At 47.6% G+C, this 22,656-nt stretch overlaps 2 protein-coding genes across 4 annotated transcripts in view; one reads left to right on the forward strand and one right to left on the reverse strand.

The window, feature by feature from the left end:
- LOC128412208 (zinc finger protein 850-like) overlaps window positions 1-22,656 on the reverse strand; it is a 264,328-nt gene that overhangs the window by 156,763 nt on the left and 84,909 nt on the right. The window lies entirely within an intron of this gene.
- The window catches only part of LOC128412209 (maestro heat-like repeat-containing protein family member 7), a 67,423-nt gene that overhangs the window by 18,714 nt on the left and 26,053 nt on the right, over window positions 1-22,656 (forward strand). For both annotated transcript variants that reach the window (XM_053385085.1, XM_053385084.1), the window contains exons 7-14: window positions 803-898; window positions 2,039-2,143; window positions 4,656-4,791; window positions 14,689-14,804; window positions 16,444-16,596; window positions 17,786-17,946; window positions 19,586-19,715; window positions 21,571-21,749. In XM_053385085.1, the coding sequence (XP_053241060.1) occupies window positions 803-898; window positions 2,039-2,143; window positions 4,656-4,791; window positions 14,689-14,804; window positions 16,444-16,596; window positions 17,786-17,946; window positions 19,586-19,715; window positions 21,571-21,749 (1,076 nt within the window). The remainder of the gene's footprint in view (window positions 1-802; window positions 899-2,038; window positions 2,144-4,655; window positions 4,792-14,688; window positions 14,805-16,443; window positions 16,597-17,785; window positions 17,947-19,585; window positions 19,716-21,570; window positions 21,750-22,656) is intronic.

The raw sequence follows: 22,656 nt of genomic DNA on the forward strand, positions 1-22,656 counted from the left end.
GAATAGCTAACCTGTGGCACTTCAGATATTGCTGGACTCCAGTTCCAATCAACCTTGACCACTGGACGTGCTGGCTAGGGATGATGGGAGTTGCACTCCAACAAACTGCTTAGCCACCCTGGTTTAGTGGACTTTTTATGCAGCCGTGATATAAAGAAGGGGTTTTATGTATGGGAATCCCCCCAGATCCTGGAGCTCACCAGCCCAGCCAGCCCAATATTCCATTACAGAATCATAGAATTGTAGAATTGGGACCTGCGGGTCATCTAGTCCAACCCCCTGCAATGCAGGAATATGCAGCTGTCCCATACGGAGATCGAACCTGCAACCTTGGCGTTCTCAGCACTGTGTTGGTAACCAGCTGAGCTATTCTGGCATTATGTGTGCTGCATGAAGAAATGCTTACTTTTCTCTTTCCTGAATCTTCAATCTCCAGCTTCATCGAATGTCCACAAATCGAAAAGTTACAGATCTATCTATCTATCTATCATCTATCTATCTATCATCTCTGTTCCCACACTGCTCCAGTGGGAAGTTTGTGGCTTGGATCCTGACAAGGAACTAATCCACACTTCCAGCTCAGCCAGTAGGGCACGAAACTCTTCATCTCATCGGTCATGGGTTCAAGCCTCAACATTGGGCAAAAGATTCCTGCATTGCAGGGACGGGCTTGGACTAGATGACCCTTGTGGTCCTGAGCAGTAATCTAGGCAGGGCACTTAGCTCTCCTAGTTTCCAAGGCCATCCTTTCCTGGGCCCTTAGTGAACTGGTCTCCTTCAACATTCCTCCCCGCTCCTCCAGAACCTCTTCATCAGAACATACCAGACCTTCAGTGAGATGCTCCAGCAGCTGATGGTGGAAAACCCAATTCCTTCGGAGCTGGAGAGGATCTTGCAGGTAAGAGGAAAGGAGTAATAATAATAATAATAATCATGATGCGTTTCCCCAGCCACTCTGGGAGGCCCCCACAGGCTAAAAACAGAATAAAACATCAAACATTAAAAACTTCCCTAAACAGGGCTGCCTTCAGATGTCTTGTAAAATTCAGATTGTTGGTTTTTTCCTTGACATCTGCTGGGAGGGCATTCCACAGGGCAGGCGCCACCACCGAGAAGGCCCTCTGCCTGGTTCCCTGTAACCTCACTTCTCGCAGGGAGGGAACCGCCAGAAGGCCCTTGGAGCTGGACCTCAGTGTCCGGGCAGAACGATGGGGGTGGAGACGCTCCTTCAGGTATACTGGGCTGAGGCCGTTTAGGGCTTTCAAGGTCAGCACCAACACTTTGAATTGTGCTCGGAAACATACTGGGAGCCAATGTAGGTCTTTCAGGATCAGTGTTATATGGTCTTGGTGGCCGCTCCCAGTCACCAGTCTAGCTGCCACATTCTGGATTAATTGCAGTTTCCGGGTCACCTTCAAAGGTAGCCCCACGTAGAGCGCACTGCAGTAGTCCAAGCGGGAGATAACCAGAGCATGCACCACTCTGGTGAGACAGTCTGCGGGCAGCTAGGGTCCCATCCTGCATACCAGATGTAGCTGGTAGACAGCTGCCCTGGAGACATAATTGACCTGCGCCTCCATGGACAGTATCTTCAGACTGTCAGGATTCCATCTTACTGCCCATGGGTTTGGTTGCTGGCTAAGTGGGAGTTCCTGCTCAACCTCTATATATTTTATACAGTCATACCTTGGGTTACAGACCCTGCAGGTTGCGTTTTTTCAGGTTACGGACCGCCAAAACTCGAAAGCACCGGAACGGGTTACTTCTGGGTTTCAGCGGTCACGCATGCACAGAAGTGCTAAATTGCACTTTGCGCAAGCACAGAAGCGCCAAATTGCAACCCGCGTATCCACGGTATATGCAGTGTCTGCTCCATCTAGATAATTTTTATGGGCCCACATTCAAAATGTATGTTACGTATTTTTCATGGACACTGACCCTAGAGTTCTCTGCACTTTCTGGTACTTTGGGAAGACAAGTGAATAGACCGGATGGCTGCAGATCTTTCTCTCTCTGTTGCGTTTTCCCTCCCCAACAGCTGATGGCTCCTTGGCTACAGTCCTCGGAGGCCGACCTGCGAGAGAGGGCTATCTGGACCAGTGCGTCGCTGCTCAACTTTGTGGCCAGCAAATTACAGCTGGAGGTGAGTAGACTGTGAAATAACCAACTGAGCTATCCAACAAACTTTCCTCTAAGGCAGGCATCCCCAAACTCAGCCCTCCAGATGTTTTGGCACTACAACTCCCATCATCCCTTCCTGATCGGACCAGTGGTCAGGGATGATGGGAGTTGTAGCATAGCTGTCAACTTACAGATTTGAAAAGAAGGGACCAGTAGCCTCGAAAATAAGGGATCAGCAGCTAAATTAAGGGATTTTAGTCAACCAGCTGAAGTGCAAAGATCATTTGGGAGAGCAGCACCAGTTTTTAGCCCTTCGTTTCCAGAGGTTGCTGCTCAAGACACCAGCTGATGAAACACTGCAATTCAATAACTACAAGCAGCAACCACTTTTCGCGCAAAACAAAGTCCAAGCTACGAAGATGCTGCTGCAGTTCTGTATCTTTTCTCTCGTGCTCCATCTGCAGCTCTCAGTTCCATCAGGCGGGGCAGGAGGAAGGGGGGGAATAGCGCCCAAAGTAAACCCGCAGATCAGACCATCTATGCTAGTCTACCACTACAAATCTAGGGGAGAAGCGCTTGCGGTCCTTCCTCCGGTTTTCCCCCTCTATGGTTAGCCCTTGGAACACCTGTGCCTGGCCTCCGCCTCCTCCTCTTCCTCCTCTCTCTGAACTGCTTTCTCTATGGTTGCCCTTGCTCTCCTCTCAAGGCTCCTCATCAATTCATAGATCATGCCAGGCTGCCCATCTCATTCGGGTCCTTCGGCGGCACAGCCGCAGTACAGCCCAGCGGGAGTGGGAGCAGCGGTGACGGGCAGAGGGGAGGCCCCAGGCAGAGACGCTCAGTTCGGCGGCTGCGAGAAGGATGGCGGCGGAAAGGCCCGAGGCTCCCGCCAGTCCTGGCAGGGAGGGGCTCCCAGGGGCTGAGGCTGGTGAGAGGAGGCCGGAGGGGGGCGGGCTGGGCAGCCAAGCAACACAGTTGGAGCCTCCCTGGCCGGCAGGGAGGGAGGGAGAGGAGCTGCTTCCTTTGAAACCCGGGAAATTTAAGGGACATCATCAATAAGGGACAGCAGCGAGACACGGCGCTGGGATAAGGGAGTTTCCCGCCAAATAAGGGATAGTTGACAGCTATGTTGTAGTCCCAAAACAGCTGGAGGGCCGAGTTTGGGGATGCCTGCTCTAAAGTCTCAATTGCTGCAAGCTTTCCTCATAAGGGAGCCTGTCCGTCCCCTTGATTATTTGGGCCGCTCTTTTTTGAAATCGTGGGGCTCCCTGAGACTCCTTCCTCGTGCTCAGCACTGCTGTGCCCCCTTTAACAGCATGGGAAGAACTACGGAGAAAAAACTGGAAATTTACAGCCTGCGAAGTATTGAGGGAAAACCTAATCTAGATGTTTTATAGATGGTACTTAAAGGTAAAGGGACCCCTGACCATTAGGTCCAGTCGTGGCCGACTCTGGGGTTGCGATGCTCATCTCGCTTTATTGGCCATGGGAGCCTGCGTACAGCTTCCGGGTCATGTGGCCAGCATGACCAAGCTGCTTCTGGTGAACCAGAGCAGCGCACAGAAACACTGTTTACCTTCCCGCCAGAGCGATACCTATTTATCTACTTGCACTTGACGTGTTTTCGAACTGCTAAGTTGGCAGGAGCAGGGACCGAGCAACGGGAGCTCACCCCGACACGGGGATTCGAACGGCCAACCTTCTGATCGGCAAGTCCTAGGCTCTGTGGTTAAGACCACAGCGCCACCCGCGTCCCACATGGTACTTAACACCTACCAAAATAGCTAAAATGTATAAGACAAAAACAAATCTGTGCCGGAGGTGTGGTAAAACAGAGGGGACACTTATACGTGTTTGGTGGACCTGTGGAAAAAATCAAAAGCTTCTGGAACATAGTATATGACGAGCTTAAAAAAATGTTTAAGTATAACTTTATGAAAAATACAGAAGCTTTTCAACTAGGGATAACAGACACAGGTATAGCAAGAGAAGATCAGAAAATATTCCTCTATGCCACAGGAGCGGCAAGGATCCTAACTGCCAAAAACTGGAAAAAAGGAACTGTGCCAACAAAAAAGGAATGGCAAGATAAACTGTTAAGAGTATATTGAACTGGCTAGATTAACAGAGGCAATGAGAGATCACACCAGACAAGAGTTTCAAAAAGCATGGGGAAAATGCAGAGAACACTTCACAAAACAGTGCCCTAAAATACATACCTGGACTTGTTTCGATTAATGTCTGCAGGAGACTTTGTGGATATTTAAGTTATAATTAGAAAAATCTCAATAATTATTCGTAAAGGAAACAGCTTATAAGAAGTAAATAAGGAGGCCAGATACAGGATAAAGGAAGTCTTTTATTTTTTTTATTTATTTGTATTGTTGTATGTTATGCTTATTGTATGTTATGTTCACGTTTAATGAGGGTGGATTTCTGTGTTGGGGGGCGGGGGCTTTATGTTATGTTGTAAATAAAATTTCCAACAATTTTTTTTTTAAAAAAGCACTACTGTGCCCCCTTTCCTCCGCCAGACACTGTCCAAATTCTCTAGGCTGGGCCACCTCGTCGCGGTGCTGGGGATCTGCTGCGGAGACGCCGTCAAGTCCATCAGCTCCAAGGCAGCCAAGAGCGTCCACCTCCTCCTGGCGATTGTGCTTGGCCAGAAAAGTAAGAAACGGGTGGCAAAGCCATCCTTGAGCATGTACAGAGTGCGGGGGGGGGCGTAGCTCAGCAGCAGAGCCTCTGCCTCGCGAGCAGAAGGTCCCAGGTTCAGTCCCTGCCAACTCCTGCCTGAAATCTTGGAGAATGGATGCCAATCATTGCAGGCAACACATCCGCCTTCCTTTTCCCTTTCATCCCAGGGCCGGCTCACCCATGAGGCAGGGTGAACCAATGGCCATAGGGTGGCCAGCTCAGAACCTCTGGGAAGGATGTCAGACCCCAGCGAGAGGGGGGGATTATTGGTTTGGTTTTGTTCTTATTTTTATTGTGTTTTTTATATTGTGATTTTATGTTGCGAACCACCCTGAGATATAATAATAATAATAATAGTAATAATAGTAATAATAGTAATAAATTTTATTTATACCCTGCCCTCCCCAGCCAAGACCAGGCTCAGGGCGGCTAACAACCAATAATAAAAACAGGTTGATTAAAATACAATTTAAAAACAAGATTAAAATACAACATTAAAACATTAAGATGCAGCCTACAGATGAAGGGCAGTAAATTAATAATAATAATAATAATAATAATAATAATAATAATAATAATAAATTTTATTTATATCCCGCCCTCCCCAGCCGAAGCCAGGCTCAGGGCGGCTAACAACAATAAAACAGTACAAAAGTACAGCATAAACAACACTCTAAAACCATTCATTGGGCCAGAGCTCTGCGAAGATTGCCGAGGGAGGGAGTCAGGCTGCGCCCTGGCCAAAGGCCTGGTGGAACAGCTCTGTCTTGCAGGCCCTGCGGAAAGATGTCAAGTCCCGCAGGGCCCTAGTCTCTTGTGACAGAGCGTTCCACCAGATCGGAGCCACAGCCGAAAAAGCCCTGGCTCTAGTTGAAGCCAGCCTAACTTCTCTGTGGCCTGGGACCTTCAGAATGTTTTTATCTGAAGACCGTAAGGTCCTCCGTGGGACATACCAGGAGAGGCGGTCCCATAGATATGAGGGTCCTAGGCCACATAGGGCTTTAAAGGTTAAAACCAGCACCTTAAACCTGATCCTGTACTCCACCGGGAGCCAGTGCAGCTGGCATGGCACCGGGTGAATGTGATCTCGCAGCGAGGACCCCGTAAGGAGTCTCGCTGCAGCATTCTGCACCCGCTGGAGTTTCTGGGTCAGTCTCAAGGGCAGCCCCACATAGAGCGAGTTACAATAATCCAGTATGGAGGTGACCGTCGCGTGGATCACAGTGGCTGTGATAATAATAATAATAGATGGAGATGGTGATAACAACAACAATAACTATTATTATTGTCACAATCACCATCTATTATTATTATTATTTACTGCCCTTCATCTGCAGATCTCAGGGTGGTTAGCAACATAAAATCACAACAATAATTATTATTATCACCATCACCATCTGTTGTTGTTGTTCTTGTTGTCACCATTATTATTATTATTATTATTATTATTATTACTACTACTACTATTACTACAGTGGTGCCCCGCAAGACGAACGCCTCGCAAGACGGAAAACTCGCAAGATGAAAGGGTTTTCCGTTTTGGAGGCGCTTCGCAAAACGAATTTCCCTATGGGCTTCCTTCGCAAGACGAAAGCCCATAGGGAAATCTCCGGGACAGCGGGGAAGCGCAGCGCGTCTTCCCCTCTGTTCCCGGACCTCCTCCGAAGGCTGGCGGTGGGGCGGAGAGACCTCCTCCCCCCGCCAGGCTTCGGAAGGCTCCTCCGAAGGCTGGCGGTGGGGACGAGAGCCCTTCTCCCTGCGCCAGCCTTCGGATGGCTGTTCTGAAGGCTGGCGGTGGACCGTCAGCCTTCAGAACAGGTCCGGGGACAGAGGAGAAGCGCATCACGCCTTCCCCTCTGTTCCCGGAACTGTCCTGAAGACTTGCGGTGGGAGGAGGGTTTTCCTTCCCACCGCCAACATTCAGAATGCTGTTCTGAATGTTGGCGGTGGGGAGGAAAAACCCTCCTCCCACTGCAAGCCCCGGGAACAGAGGAGAAGCGCTGTGCGCCTTCCCCTCTGTTCCCGTACCTGTCCTGAAGGCTTGCGGTGTGGAGAAAAGCCCTTCTCCGCACCGCCAGCCTGGCAAGCGGTCTCCATAGGAACACATTGATTGATTTTCAATGCATTCCTATGGGAAACCGTGCTTCGCAAGACGAAAAACTCGCAAGAAGAAAAAACTTGCGGAACGAATTAATTTCGTCTTGCGAGGCACCACTGTATTACTATTATTATTATTATTATTCCCCACCCATCTGCAAGCAGCCACTCTGGGCGGCTTCCAACAGATTACACAAAAACACAGCAAAACACCAGGCATTAAAAACTTCCTGATACAAGATGTCTTTGGAAAGCTGTGTAGTTGTTTGTTTCATTGCTATCTTTACTTACTGATTCCATTCAATGAGATTTATATACCGCTTGATTTTTTAAAAATCAAGCTTATTGCAAAAATATTTTTTAAAAGCAAGAAAAATCGCAATACCTTAAAACACACAAAAAGTTAAAAATACTAAAGGCAGCTTAAAATTCACACCGGCTTTTGAAGCATCTGGGTAGGTTTGCCTAAACAAGAATGTTTCTAGCATAATTATTCATTTCTAATTATGATATGTACATTGGTTTTTAATCACGGTGGTCTCACGTATTGAAGGGACAGGGAAGGTATTCCCTGTATTTTATATTTAAGTAAATTGTTCTGCTCTGATAAATTCTTTTCTAAATTGCTCTGTTAAAATTGCATATTATCCTGCTTTGCTGAATTGGGAAGAGGCCCACTTCCTCTTTCTGCCGGCTAGCAGACAGCGAGCAGCGGCTTTGCAAGCTGGGAGCTACTTCCTCTTTCTGCTGGCTAGCAGGGAAGCCCATTTCCTGTTTTTTCTCTCAGCTAAGTAGAAACTGCAGTACTCTCTGCACATGCTCTCTGATGCAGTAATGCAAGAGAAGAACACACGAACAAGGGAAGGAGGGGCGTTTAGATAGCCATATGCCATATAAGGAAGTAAGCTAAAACTTGCCAGCTGATTGGAGAAGGTTTTGGGGAAGCTTGGGGGAGGGAAGGGTGTTTTCAAGGTATAAGAAAGTTTGCAAATGTGAAATTGGGCGTAGCCAGTCTTTGGAGAGGACTCCACTGGCTGCCTCTGCGCAGATCTCAATAAATCTCTTTTCTCTGACCAAGAAGTCTCTGGAATTGTTTTTCCCCTCTGGCCACGGGGTTGGCGGACCGCTGGACCTCCGGGTACTGCTAATCTAAGGCTTCATTTTGGGGGCTCGTGTCCGGGATGGGTCCCCACCCCACAAAAGGTGGACCGAGGGGCCAGACTCGACCGGGTGAGCAACCAGGACCAGCGCTCGCAATCTCCAGCGCGCACCCTGCCAGTTCGTAGGGGGAGATCGCCACGCTGTGCCTGAGCCGAGACACCCAGTCGAGAGAGAAAAGAGGACGGCCGAAGGAGGGGTCCGCAGCGGAACAGGTAAGCCCAAGGGAAAGGGCGTGGTAGGAAGCCCGATCAGCTTCCTCTGGCTGTGAGCAGTAGAGTGCCGCCAGAAAAGGGATAAAGGGTCTGGCTGTGAGCAGTAGAGTGCCGCCAGAAAAGGAACAAAGGAACTGGCCGTGGCAATAAGGTGCCGCCCCGCCAGACAGGGACGGGAAAAGGGAAAAGGGGAAACAGAGGTGGCAGTAGAGTGCCGCCAGTAAGGTTGGGGAAAGGGGAAACAGAGGGAAAATTATTTTGGTGTGTTTTGTGTGTTGCATGTTGGAATTATATTGGGGTGTGTTTTGTGTGTTGCATGTCAGATACTCCAGTGGCTGAATTGTCAAGTGTGGGCCGGGGCTTAGCGTCCCCTTGGCCGAGCGATTGCAGGGCTGTGCATTTCTTAGCAACGAGAGTTCGCCAAGTCACAGTCTGTAGTGGTTGGTGTGTGAAAGGATCTTAAGCCCGGTTAGGAGCGGAGTATCTGAAAAAAAAAAAAAATGGGGTCTGGAAAAAAAAAATGGGGTCTGGGGCAAGCTAACGTAGTCCTCTGAAATGCTTTTTAACCAACTGGAAAGCAGCTACGAAGCATGATGATTGGGTTCAAATTGAGAAGAGAGAGGATGTGAGGTTGATTGGCCCACCCAAGGAACTAATTGGCCCTTGGAGGGCAGATTTAATTTGCAACTAATCAACCCACTATATCAAAATATCTTGAACGTCCACCCAGACCAGATCCCTTATATTCCTACCTGGAAAATCAATGTAGAAAAGAATCCACCGTGGCTGAAAGCCTGCCGAGGCGACGCCCCACAAAATACAATATGTGCAGTCCGACCGGCAGGGAAGTCAGAAAAGCCTCCGGTGATATCAGAGCCGGAAGGAGAGGAAGGAGAAGAGGGGGAAGTCATTAAACCGCCGCCACCCTATGCTCCACCAGCTGCCCCTCTAGCGAATCCCCCAGGCCCAGGGCCCCAGGACCAGGGAGGAGCCGGCCCTCAGCCTGAACCCTCCAAGGTTGATGAATTAGAGAGCAAAGAGGAAGAGGATGATGAGGAGTTTATGAAGGGACTAATTGAGTTAGCAAAGAAAGGAAAAATGTGGACACAGTATCAGACAATTGAGATTGCAACAGTATGTACAACCCTATGTGAAAGAAGTGGATGTTAGTTCCCATTTGTTAGCAGCAACCAGGGTGTCCCTCCATAAGTCCCATAAGGCACAGAAAAAGGGTGGGACTGCAATGATGCCTCTATGCAGAGTGTATGACCCACCAGCCCCCCAGGACAGGGTGGGGAAGCACCACCATGCACTTATACAGTCCAACATGTGCCTTTTTCAAGTGCTGATGTGTGCAATTGGAGAAATTAGAACCCTACCTTTGAGGAGAACCCAGATGATATTGCCAACGCCCCATTATAAAGGCTGCCTTTGTAGCTCAGGCAGCGTCCGATATTCGCCAAAAGAAAAAATCCAGAAGCCTGAGGGGTGCATCGGCCATGGGCTGGAATAGATGTTGGAAATAGCTCAAACCACTTACAATCAGAGAGATGAGGAGGCCCAGAGAAAAAAGGAGAAGTATCAAACAAGGAAGTTGATGACATTACAGGCAGCCGCCCCCACCCCTCAGAAAAGAGGAAGTGCCCGGGGAGGAGGGCGAAGCCGTCTTGGACGGAATCAGTGCGCCATCTGCCGACAGGAAGGGCACTGGAAGAGAGAGAATGCCCTATTCTATTATTAGGAAGAGATTTGTTGGTAAAGTTGCAAGCCCAAATTACTTTTAAGCCATCGGGAGAAGCCACATTGTCCAATATGTCACTTGGGGAACTGGTTGTGGAGGCACCCCTGAGGGAGTACTGGCGCCTCATGATGGTAAAAGAAGAGGAGGGACCCATCCCCGCCAGTATTCTGGAACAAGTGAACCCCCCAGGAATGGCAAAGAATATCCCACCAATAATTGTGAAGCCCAAGCCATTTGTCAATCCTGTTGCAGTAAATAAGTATCCCATCCCACGAAGGGCGACTGAAGGGGTGTAGGTGCATCTAGAGCGACTGCTCCAACATAGGATCTTGAGGCAATGCCAATCACAGTGAAACACCCCTTTGTTACCAGTGAAGAAAGGAAGCAGGCTATTATCCTGATACCAGAGGCAAAGAACTGCAGAGAACTCTGTGGCTTTCTGGGGTCTGCAGGATTTTGTAGGATATGGATATTTAATTACAGCATCATTGCCAAGCCTCTACATGAGTCAACCAGAGGAACTGAGAGAGACCCCTTTGTTTGAAACACAGAACAACAGCAAGCCTTCGTGGATTTGAAGAGGGCACTACAGCAAGCCCCAGCGCTTGGCATCCCAAACCCTGAGAAACCCTTTACTCTATTCGTGGATGAGGACCAAGGGACGGGGAAAGGGGTTTTGTGCCAAAAATTGGGAAGCTGGCAACAGCCAGTGACATGAAGGGTACCTGAGCGCCTGACGCCTACAGAACAAGGCTTACCACCGTGCATGAGAGCAGTTGTGGCAGTAGCCACCCTACTGAACAAAGCAGACAAATTTATTTTTGGCCAAGACACTGTTTGTGTGACCCCGCATGCAGTCCCAGCTCTGCTTGACATGAAGGGTACCTATTTTCTCTCCCAAGCGAAGATGAGAAAGTGCCAGATGTTACTGCTGCATCCGTGTTTGAAGTTTCAGGTCACCACCGCCCTCAACCCAGCTACCCTGTCCCCGGTAGGAGAAGATGAGGAGCAGATGCACGATTGCATTGAAGTAATGGATGAAGAATATTTTAGCAGGCCTGACCTCAAAGATGAAGCAAACCCCCACTGGCCTTCATGGTTTGTGGATGGAAGCAGCTTTGTTAAGGCTGGACAGCGGAAGGCAGGCTATGCAGTGGTAGCCTTGGAAGACCAAGTGATCGAAGCGCAGCCACTCCCGCCTGGAACGTCGGCCCAGCTGGCATAAATAACAGCGCTCACCAGAGCCCTGACCCTAGCAAAGGGACAGAAGATAAACATTTATACTCTAAGTATGCCTTTCTGACTTTACATGCCCATGGAGCCTTATGGAAGGAAAGAGGTTTGCTTACCTCCAGAGGAAACCAGGTGGCCCACCCACAAGCCTTATTGAACCTTCTGGATGCTGTATGGGAGCCCAAGGCAGTGGCAGTTATCCATTGTTATGGACACAAAACTGGACTAGGAGAAGTGGCCAGAGGAAACCGACTAGCAGACAGGGTGGCCAAGGAAGCAGCCCGAGAACCAGCTCCCGCGTCAGTTATTGGAGCACTGGTCCCTGGAAGGATCTTGAACACCGCTGATAAGCCAATATACACCAAAAGGAGAGGGACACTGCAGATGCCCAGGGGCTGACCATGTCCAAAGAAGGATGGTACCTTACTCATGATGACAGAATATGGATTCCAGAGTCCCTTTCTCAGCAGATTACTCAGAGATACCATGAGTCCACCTACATGGGACCAGATGCCACAACCAGACAGCTGAAGCAGTGCTTCTATATAGCCCACCTTTATCAACTGGCAGCCCAGATCTCCAGGAAATGCCTGCTGTGTCAAAAGAATAATCCTAGAACCGGACCCTTGGCTCCCCCGGGGATTCAGCATAGTGGAACTGCACCCATGGAAGACCTTGTTGTGGATTTCACTGAATTGCCCCGCTGTGGACTATACCGCTACCTGCTTGTGGCGATCTGCACGTATACAGGATGGGTTGAAGCCTGGCCCACCAGAACTGAAAAGGCATTTGAAGTAACCAGGTGCCTGCTTAGGGAGATCATTCCCCGCTATGGACTACCTAGGTCAATAGGATCTGACAATGGACCAGCCTTTGTCCACTCAGTTTTGCAATAACCCCCCATGCTAGTCAAAATGTGCAGTTTGATAATTATGTGCAGTAACTCTCCCGAGATTTTGTCTCTTTCTTAACAGGTGGACCCAGGCCCACTGCTGTTACCTCACCCCTTGGGTCCACCACACTTAAGTGAAGAAGGCTATTTTAGATTGGACAGTTACACCAAATCCTGATGATCCTCTGAAGCTAACCATCTCCAGAAGAGCGCCAGACGGCTGGACAAGTGGATGGGAGGGACGCCCGCGGGCAGCGTCCCCAACGTAGAGACTTTTTTCCCCCAGCAAATTTTAAGGCACCGCCAGGACTTTTGATATTGGGGCCAGAACTCTTTGATATAGTCACTCCGTATGTCAGGCCTCTGCAAGGGTGGATATATTCCTGTGGGTATATGTTAATATATGTAGAGGGAGAAGCCCCTTTCGGATACAGTATGTTGGGAGGAAATCATGAGAGTATTAAGCATCCACAAGGACAGGTGGGAAAATTGGTTAAGATAATAGGCTCCTCCTCAGAGAGGTGGGACACAACCTCCCAAAAAGCAAGGCAGCTGATAGAGCACGAGTATCAGTGGGCCCTTCAGCAATAAAATAGATATGTCCTAGATAATATTTCAGTCACCATTGATCACATGGAAACAATGATAGCCAGGAACCCGCTGAAAACTACAGGAGGTGATCTATGGGGTTGGTTATATTCCTGGCTGCCTCATGGCAGTTGGCTCAGGCATATTGTGGTATTATTAGCAGGGCCGCTGTTAATCCTTCTGCTTTTTTTTTTTTGCTTCTGTATATCCTGCTTCGTGCAATGCTTACAAGGTGTGATGCAAAAAGAATCATGGCCCTTATTGCTCTTCCCCAGGATTATAAACCCGAGAGACCAGGACGAACCTAGGAGATAGGTTGTCCCAAAAGAAGAGGAGGGAATGAAGGGACAGGGAAGGTATTCCCTGTATTTTATATTTAAGTAAATTGTTCTGCTCTGATAAATTCTTTTCTAAATTGCTCTGTTAAAATTGCATATTATCCTGCTTTGCTGAATTGGGAAGAGGCCCACTTCCTCTTTCTGCCGGCTAGCAGACAGCGAGCAGCGGCTTTGCAAGCTGGGAGCTACTTCCTCTTTCTGCTGGCTAGCAGGGAAGCCCATTTCCTGTTTTTTCTCTCAGCTAAGTAGAAACTGCAGTACTCTCTGCACATGCTCTCTGATGCAGTAATGCAAGAGAAGAACACACGAACAAGGGAAGGAGGGGCGTTTAGATAGCCATATGCCATATAAGGAAGTAAGCTAAAACTTGCCAGCTGATTGGAGAAGGTTTTGGGGAAGCTTGGGGGAGGGAAGGGTGTTTTCAAGGTATAAGAAAGTTTGCAAATGTGAAATTGGGCGTAGCCAGTCTTTGGAGAGGACTCCACTGGCTGCCTCTGCGCAGATCTCAATAAATCTCTTTTCTCTGACCAAGAAGTCTCTGGAATTGTTTTTCCCCTCTGGCCACGGGGTTGGCGGACCGCTGGACCTCCGGGTACTGCTAATCTAAGGCTTCAGTATTACTTGTTTTTAACTGGAGTGCGGATTTTACCTGGGAAGCTTTTCTGATCAAACGGCTTATAAGTCTTCAAAATAAATAAATACGAGATTAGTATAGCTTCCCAGTAACTTTGTGCACCTAATTAATAGGCCCAATAGGTAGGTCCCCATTGTGTATAGAAATATTCATCTCCTTACGGGACCGCCTCTCTTGGTCTGCTCCGCAGAGGACCTTAAGGTCCATGAATATCCATAGTTTAGAGGTCCCGGGCCCTAAGGAAGTCAGACTATCCTCCACCAGGGCCAGGGCCTTCTCAGTGATGGCTCCGACCTGGTGGAATGCTCTGTCCCATGAGACCAGGGCCCTGCAGGATTTAACCTCCTTCCGTTGGGCCTGTAAGACAGAGCTGGCCTGTAAGACAGAGCTATTCCGCCTGGCCTTTAATTTGAATTCAGCCTGATCTTTTATTTCCCTTCTCTTCCCTCCCCCTCCCCTTTTATGAAGATCACCCGCTCTGAGACCCCACAGCTAATTCTCCCCTGGCCTCCTCGCTGGCCCAAGTAGGACCAATTCAGCCAGCTAGCCCTGGGGATCATCTAATGCTTATTTCCCCTAAATTGATTTCTGAATTTTGAATTTTATTGTTATTCATGTTTTTATACTGTATTTTATGCTGCTTTTACAATGAAGTGTTTTAAATTTGTTCTTAGCCGCCCTGAGCCCAGTTTTTGAACCGGGAAGGGCGGGTTATAAATAAAAAAATATTATTATTATTATATCATACTTCTTACATTTATGCCCCAACTTTCCTCGTGATTTTTTTCTTCCCCATTTGCTCCTCACAACAACCTTGTGAGGTAGGTTAGGCTGAGAAGGCAGCGACTCTCACCCAGTGAGCTTCATGGCTGAGCAAGGATTTGCACCCTCGCCCGGCGCTCTAACCGCTACACCGCACTGCCCTAAAACTGACATGTGTGTTCTTGTTTTTTGAAATTTCCGGGGTGTGTCAGTTGCGAGGCTGGATGAGAAGAACGTCCACACGGAAGCCATCAAGCGCAAGCACAAGGAGTTCTTGGAATCTTGGAATCCGGCCGTGTTTCTCAAAAACCCCTCCAGAGTTGCAGAGGTAAATAGAAGGACACAACTGGACAAATTTATGCTTGGATATTGCTCACTACAATATCTGTGGCTCCATGAATCCCCTTGGTTACTTTCAGGTTGGGATATTAAGTTTCCCACCTTTCTTTTTTATATATATAATAATTTTAATTAATTTTAACATATAAATTATAAATCGTACCACAAAACTTTGTCACTTATACAATTTTTTGGACTTCCATCAGCACCTCTGATGATCCACCATTTTAACCACTTCTTATGCATTTCTTAAATTTATATTACCTTTAAATATCCTAGCGAATCTTTCTCCCCCTTATCCATTTTTGCAATAATTCCATAATTTTAGAAATGTATATTTCAACATTTTTTTCATCTCATTATATATCATCTCCCAGAAGCTTTTCACCTTTTTACATAAGTTTCCCACTGTTCTGGCCATCCTGGATGGGGAAAAAAGGCTCACCTCTTAGCTGAGATGGCAAAATTGACATGTTTAATCAGAGAGAAGTCATTGCTAACGTTTCTTAAAGAATGGAAACCTCTCGCGGACATTTTGCGTGAAAAAGAAATAACGATATCTGGATTTGAGGATATTTTTAGTATTTGTTGATAGAAAACCGCTTTGTGGAAGTGAATATTGTTTTTACATAGTGGGCAGATGAAGGATCAGAAATTCTTTATTTTCTGGTCATATTTTTCTATCTTCCTCTTTTAAACTCTTTCCTATTCTTTTAAAATTTCTGTCTTTTTCTTTCTCTAGTTCTCTCCCCCCGCCCCGCCCTTTTTGTGTCCTTACGATACCTAAAGTCTTTTATCTAAAGTCTTGGTTTGGTTTAAAATAAGGGAAAAGATATTAAGCTTCAATTTTTTCTGTGCAAGCCGTAATAGAATTTATCATCATCAACCTTTATTACGGTCCAGAGACCCAACAAATCGTTACAAAGCAATACGTAATTCATACAGTCTACCTCCAGGTTAAACAAGCATTTCGTTCAGAACATAAGGATCGTTGGTTCTTGCAACCACCGATAAAAACTTTGCCACTGCTAATGTTCTAGCATTTGTCCGGTCTTCCAATAGGAACCTGACACAGTGAGCCTCTGATTTTCCCGGGAAAGGTACCAGCAAGGGTAATATCAGTTCAGCTATGGCTTGCTCATATTTTGCACAGTGCAACAAAATATGTTTTATGGAATCGATGTCTTGAGCACACGAGCAAAGTCTGTCCTGGTAGGGAACTCCTCTCAACCTGCCATCCAACACTGCAGAAGGAAAGACGTTTAGTCTGGCTTTGGTGAAAAGCCTTCGATAATTTGGTACTGTCATGTTTTTAATGTAAGATGTTAACTTAAAGACATGCGCATATTGTACTCCTACTGCCAGCGGACTACAGACTGTGTGTGATCGAGATCGCAAGTCACTGTGTGCATTATCCCATAATCTTTGCTTTAACGTCTTTAGGGCGCCTTCATAACCCAGGTATACAGTTGGGGGGGGTGACAGACCAATAGAGGTGGCTTTTCTAGCCATGGTTTTCTGCTAATAGAATTTATTTTAAGAAAATGAAAAAAGCAGGGGCATCTCTGCACAACCCACCCTAGCCAACCACACACCATTTCTCTGTCCCCATTTCTCTGTCCCGCCAGGTCTTTGGCGTTTACTTCAGTCCAAGAGAGAAGACCGACTTCATCCTGACCGCTTTGGATGGCTTGACGGTGCAGTGCACCACCCATTGCTGCGCCACCACAGAGGGGCTCCTTGCCAGCATGGCAAGGCACTGTGGCGCCGAGATAGAGAAGGTGGGGCAGGTCGGAGGCAGCAGGTGGGCATCCTGAGGATGCTGATTTGGCAGGTGGGGAGTCCTTGCAGCGGCGTAGCATTGCTTGCCGGTACCCGGGGCGCGGAGGGTGAACGGAGCTCCCCGCAGCAGCCCAATCCTCACTGCCACCGCAGGAGCAATGCCAGCCCTACGTCACTTTGCCAAATGCACAGGGCCCCCTAAAAAAATGTGTCTGCTCCCCCCCGCACGGTACCCCCTGAGTCCTTCTTGCAGTGGAGCTGAGCTTTTCTGAACTTCACAATAGCCTCTCCATTGGGTGACTACAACCTACAGAGACCTGCCCATCACTCAAGACTCTGGCTGAAGGTTTTCTCCTTCTCCTCCTCCTCCTCCTCCTCCTCCTCCTCCTCCTCCTCCTCCTCCTCTTCTTCATTTTCCCCTCCTACCCCCCTCCTTCTCCTCCATCTCCTCCTTCTTCCTCCTTCCCCCTCTCCTCCATCTCCTCCTTCTTCTTCCTCCTTCCCTATCTCCATCTCATTCTTCTTTCTCCTTCCTCCTTCCCCCTCTCCTTCTCCTCCATCTCCTCCTTCTTCTTTCTCCTTCCCCATCTCCTTCTCCCCCTTCCCCCTCTCCTTCTCCTCCATCTCCTTCTCCTTCCTCCCCCTTCCCCCTCTCCTTCTCCTCCATCTCCTCCTTCTTCTTCCTCCTTCCCTATCTCCATCTCATTCTTCTTTCTCCTTCCTCCTTCCCTCTCTCCTTCTCCTCCATCTCCTTCTCCTTCCTCCCCCTTCCCCCTCTCCTTCTCCTCCATCTCCTCCTTCTTCTTCCTCCTTCCCTATCTCCATCTCATTCTTCTTTCTCCTTCCTCCTTCCCCCTCTCCTTCTCCTCCATCTCCTTCTCCTTCCTCCCCCTTCCCCCTCTCCTTCTCCTCCATCTCCTTCTCCTTCCTCCCCCTTCCCCCTCTCCTTCTCCTCCATCTCCTCCTTCTTCTTCCTCCTTCCCTATCTCCATCTCATTCTTCTTTCTCCTTCCTCCTTCCCCATCTCCTTCTCCTCCAACTCCTCCTTCCTCCTTCCCCATCTCCTTCCTCCTCCTTCCCCCTCTCCTTCTCCTCCATCTCCTCCTTCTTTCTCCTTCCCCATCTCCTCCTCCTCCTCCTCCCTCTTCCTTCCTGCCCTCCTGCCTCCCAACCCCTTTCCCCTTCCAGGTCTCGGACATTGTGGACGGGATCTGCAGCCGCCTGGACCTGATCCACCAGCCCAGCGCAAGGAGGCTGGTGATGAAGCTGGTGGGCTTGCTGGCAGGCAGGACCGAGCACTTGGACACGGTCATCTCCAGCCTCCTGGAGCATTCCTTCCCACCAGACAGGTAACAAGTTGCTCGCGTTTCTCCCTTGAGAACCGAACTCTTTGCAGCAAGTCTCTGTCCACATGGGAAAAACTGGTGCCTCTGGTTTTTAGCATGGATGGTACTCAGCTAGATGGATCGGTGGTCAGACTTAGTATAAGGCAATTTCCTATGTTCATCAGGTGCATCCATAGCTCAGTCCAGGCACCTACTTTGATGAAGGTCTTGGGTTCAATCCTCAGGGGCATTTTCAGGTACGATTTGGTTTCAGATTGGATGTATTGGATGTAAACAACTATCTATGCAAATGGGATGCAGGTGGCGCTGTGGGTTAAACCATGGAGCCTAGGGCTTGCCAATCAGAAGGTTGGCGGTTCGAATCCCCGCGACGGGGTGAGCTCCTGTTGCTCGGTCCCTGCTCCTGCCAACCTAGCAGTTCAAAAGCACATCAAAGTGCAAGTAGATAAATAGGTACCGCTCTGGCGGGAAGGTAAACGGCGTTTCCGTGCACTACTCTGGTTCGCCAGAAGCGGCTTAGTCATGCTGGCCACATGACCGGGAAGATGTACGCCGGCTCCCTCGGCCAATAAAGCGAGATGAGTGCTGCAACCCTAGAGTTGTCCGTGACAGGACCTAACGGTCAGGGGTCCCTTTACCTTTACCTAAATAAAGAGTGATAGATTAGAAGCACTGGTGTCGAGCTGAGTTATTGAAGACACCACGCAGACACAGACAAAGCCACTATACGCTGCGTGTGAACTCTGCTACTATCCGACAACTGAGAAGAGAGGCAGCGCGCGAGTGGAAGCGTGTGGGCGCCCTTGAAGTTTGTCGGAGTGCCAATAAATCAAATTTATTGCAGTGCCGTTGCAGCAGACTCTGTGGGTCAAAGGATTTACGACCCACAAACTTTAACACTCCCTCTTTTGTGTGACACCCCTGTAGGTAGTTGAATACGGCTATCCTATCTCCTCTCAGTCTCCTCTTTCCCAGGCTAAACATACCCAACTCTCCACCAACAGCATACAATTCAATATGGCTAACCTGATCCAAAACACCCACCCACCCCACTCACACACGAAAACAAAGATCACCACAGCCAATCACAAACAAACAATCACACCCTAGGCCAACCCCAAACTCTCTCACCACCAAAGGAACACAAGTGAACAACACAAACAACGCTGACACCAAACTCTACATACATTAAGCATAATAGAAACACCACCACCTGACCCCACCCCCATCCATCTTCCCTCCCTCCACCCCCTTTCTTTTTCCTTTTTTTTTCTTCTTCTCCCCCTAATGCCTCAACAAATGAAACGGATTTGTAAAAATGTTACATGGGGGGGGGGGAAATACGAGGCATTACACTTCTGTAAAACAAGAAAATCCTAAATAAAATATTAAAAAAAAAAACATACCCAACTCCTTCAACCGTTCCTCATCAGGCTTCATTTCCAGACCCTTGATCCTCTTGGCCGCCCTCCTCTGCCCACCTTCCAGCTTCTCAGCATCCTTCCTAAATTGTGGTGCCCAGAACTGGACACAGGACTCCAGGTTGGGGGTCCGAACAAGGCAGAGCAGAGTGGGACGATGAGACACGTTTAAGAGGCCCTCTGCTGTTGATGTTGCTCCATCCTCTTTTGGCCCTTTGCAGCAATTCGTCCGAGTTGTGGCAGTCCCTCTCTACCGAGGAAGTCGTGGAGGAGCAGCTGATGGAGAATTTGCTGGCCAGGCTACAGGACCACCACAGCACTGAGCTGCAGACCTCCGCAGCCTCTATTGCCGTGAGTCTTGCCATATCTTTGGAGCTACGTGTCTCTCTGAACATCCCACCTGCTCTAAAACGCCATTGATAGTTAAAAGCCAAAGGCCTGGTTAACAAGAAAGGTTTTTCCCTGGCACCTAACGCTATATAATGACGGTGCCAGGCAAACCTCCCTGGGGAGAGTGTTCCATAAGCAGGGAGCCAATACCAAAAAGGCCCCGTTCTCATCTTGCCACCGTCTGAGCTGGCCTGGGCAGAATGAAGATTGGGATCTGATTGGCAGATCTCTGGGTGATTGGTAAAAGTTCTCAGTTCCCCATTTTTTAACAAAAGGACTGCCCTCAGTTACACTAAGAATATTAGGCAGCCACCCTCGCTAGATTGCTTTAGATTGCCTGCTGAAAAGGATTTTTTTCCCCAGCAAGCCAATCGAGGCATATAATTTTATTACTTACATCTGTTTTTAAATATTTATTAGTTTTGTATTTGCTTTTAATGACAGTGGTTGTGTGCATATTTTGTTTAGCTGCGAGTGTTCATTTCTTAAGCTTATTTTATATTTAGTGACAATTTGTGCATTTTAAGGGGTTGGACTAGATGACCCCTGCGGGTCGCTTGCAACTCTACAGTTCAATGAAGCTGCCTGTCAACATAATAAGCATTTTCTTAAATGTTTGTGTGTGTTTGTTCAATGATGATCTTACATACTGTTTTTGATTAGACTGTGGGTTTTAGTCGGTGTTTCGTCTCCCGTTTTATTTGCAATCCAATTGGAGAGATTTTTGATCAAGCAGTTTATAAATCAAAATAAATTAATACTGCTGAATTGAAGAAAGGGAGGCGATGGTAACCAGCAGGCAGATCTTGTGTGGAAGGACTGGGTGCCCCATTTAGTCAAGAAACAGATTCCTGGACTTAATAATAATAATAATAATAATAATAATAATAATTTATTATTTATACCCCGACCATCTGGCTGTGCTTCCCCAACCACTCTGGGCGGCTTCCAAAAAAATATTAAAATACTATAATACATCAAACATTATAAAAACCCCAGAAGCTTTCCTTTTGGGGATTATAGGGACAGAACTACCTAAATTGTATAGAGACTTATTCAGGTATGCTATTACAGCAGCAAGAATTTTTACTTGCCCCAAAATGGAATAAGCAGAAGTCCCAATAAAGGAAGAATGGATACAAAAACACGTGGAATATGGCAGAGATGGCGAAACTTACCGGAAGAATAATAAACCAAGATAACAAACTTCTTATAAAAGAATGGAAATTGTTTATTGAATATTTACAGATAAATTGTGAACAGATAAAAATATTGGCAGGATTAATGTAATAACTTGCAGTTTTATACAAGTATATATTTAAAGCAGATGGATAAATGAGCAAGTTGGATATGCAGAAGATATTAAAAAAATAAATTAAGCAACCGCAGAAAGAGAGGGAAGGAAGTCAAAGTTTGGAAATGTTAAATTGATTGTAAAACTAATGAAATGTATGGTAAATTTGAAAAATATAAATAAAATACTACAGTGGATGCTTGGGTTGCGAACATGATCCGTGCGGGAGGCACGTTTGCAACCTGCAGCTTTTGCAACCCGCAGCGCTGCATCTGCGCATGTGTGGGTAGCAATTTGGTGCTTCTGCGCATGCACAAAGCACAATTTATCGCTTCTGCACATGCACGACTGCCAAAACCCAGAAGTAACCCGTTCCGGTACTTCCGAGTTTCGGCGGGTCCGTAACCCGAAAAAATGCAACCTGAAGCGTCTGTAACCTGAGGTATGACTGTATTTTAAAAGGACACGAGAGAATTGTCCTCCAAGCCTCCCCACCCACTGTTTTCTCTCCTCCCCAATCAGATCACTCAGGCTCTCTACGAAGTGATCTCGGTGCCTGAATCTAAAGACACCATCCAGAGACTTTATCCAGACCTTCTGACTGCTCTGCTCATTGAACTCTACTTCAGCAACCAGGCCGAAGCTCTGCCGGATATGAATTTCCTCCGGAAGCAATGTGGTCGTGGGGAAAACCTCGCGAGGTGGGTACCTCGGTTGCCCGGTGAGGGCATTCAGTGTCAAGAGTTCAGCCTACACTCGAGTAGGATCCTGGCAGAGACACATGCCCAACTGGCATGTTCCCTCCCTCCTGGTCGATTGTTCAGGAGCTTCAAAAGCTTTCATCAGCCGAAAATCACAGTGACCGATGCCAACCGACACCGGCACACTTAGGGATCCGCAGAGTTTGCACAGCTTTGTGTAACAGACCTCAGCAACTCAGCATTTTGGCTATTCTAATTTATTTACATATAAACACACACGGAACACTGCAACATGGCTCCCTCTCTCTCCAGCATCAGACAGCAAATAGAAAAAGAACAAAGGACAATAGTCCCACTTCATGGAACACAGTAACACAAACATCCTGTCTCCGTCACTTCCCACTCTGTGGAGTCAAAACATACCACGTCATGTGAAAGACAACAATCCCATGACTGCAATCGTGGAGCAGGAATTCTAACATTCAGATTAGCAAATGTTGCTTTTTAACCTGAAAGGGTTAAAAGAGTATTGGGAAATAATTTATAACGAATTGGGAAAAAAAATGTTTAAAAGTACTTTTCCAAAGAAACCCAGAGTCCTTTCTGTTGGGATAATTCAGACTGAAATTCCCAGGTGTCAAAAAACGACTATTTATGTATGCCACTACCACGGCCCATGTTTTGTTAGCCCCAAAATTGAAAACGAGCTAGGTCCCAACCAAAGAAGAATGGCAACTTAAGCTGACAGAATATGCGCAGCTTGCAGACTTAACCTATAGAATAAGAGAACAAGAAGAAGATACGTTCAGAGAAGACTGGAAAGCATTTATTGACTATATGGGTGGAAATTGTGTATATTTGAAAACATGGGCAAATTCAACAGTGTAAACAATTTTTGATGGATGTA

The sequence above is a fragment of the Podarcis raffonei genome, chromosome 4 (genome assembly GCF_027172205.1).
Source record: "Podarcis raffonei isolate rPodRaf1 chromosome 4, rPodRaf1.pri, whole genome shotgun sequence".
Classification (NCBI taxonomy): domain Eukaryota; kingdom Metazoa; phylum Chordata; class Lepidosauria; order Squamata; family Lacertidae; genus Podarcis; species Podarcis raffonei.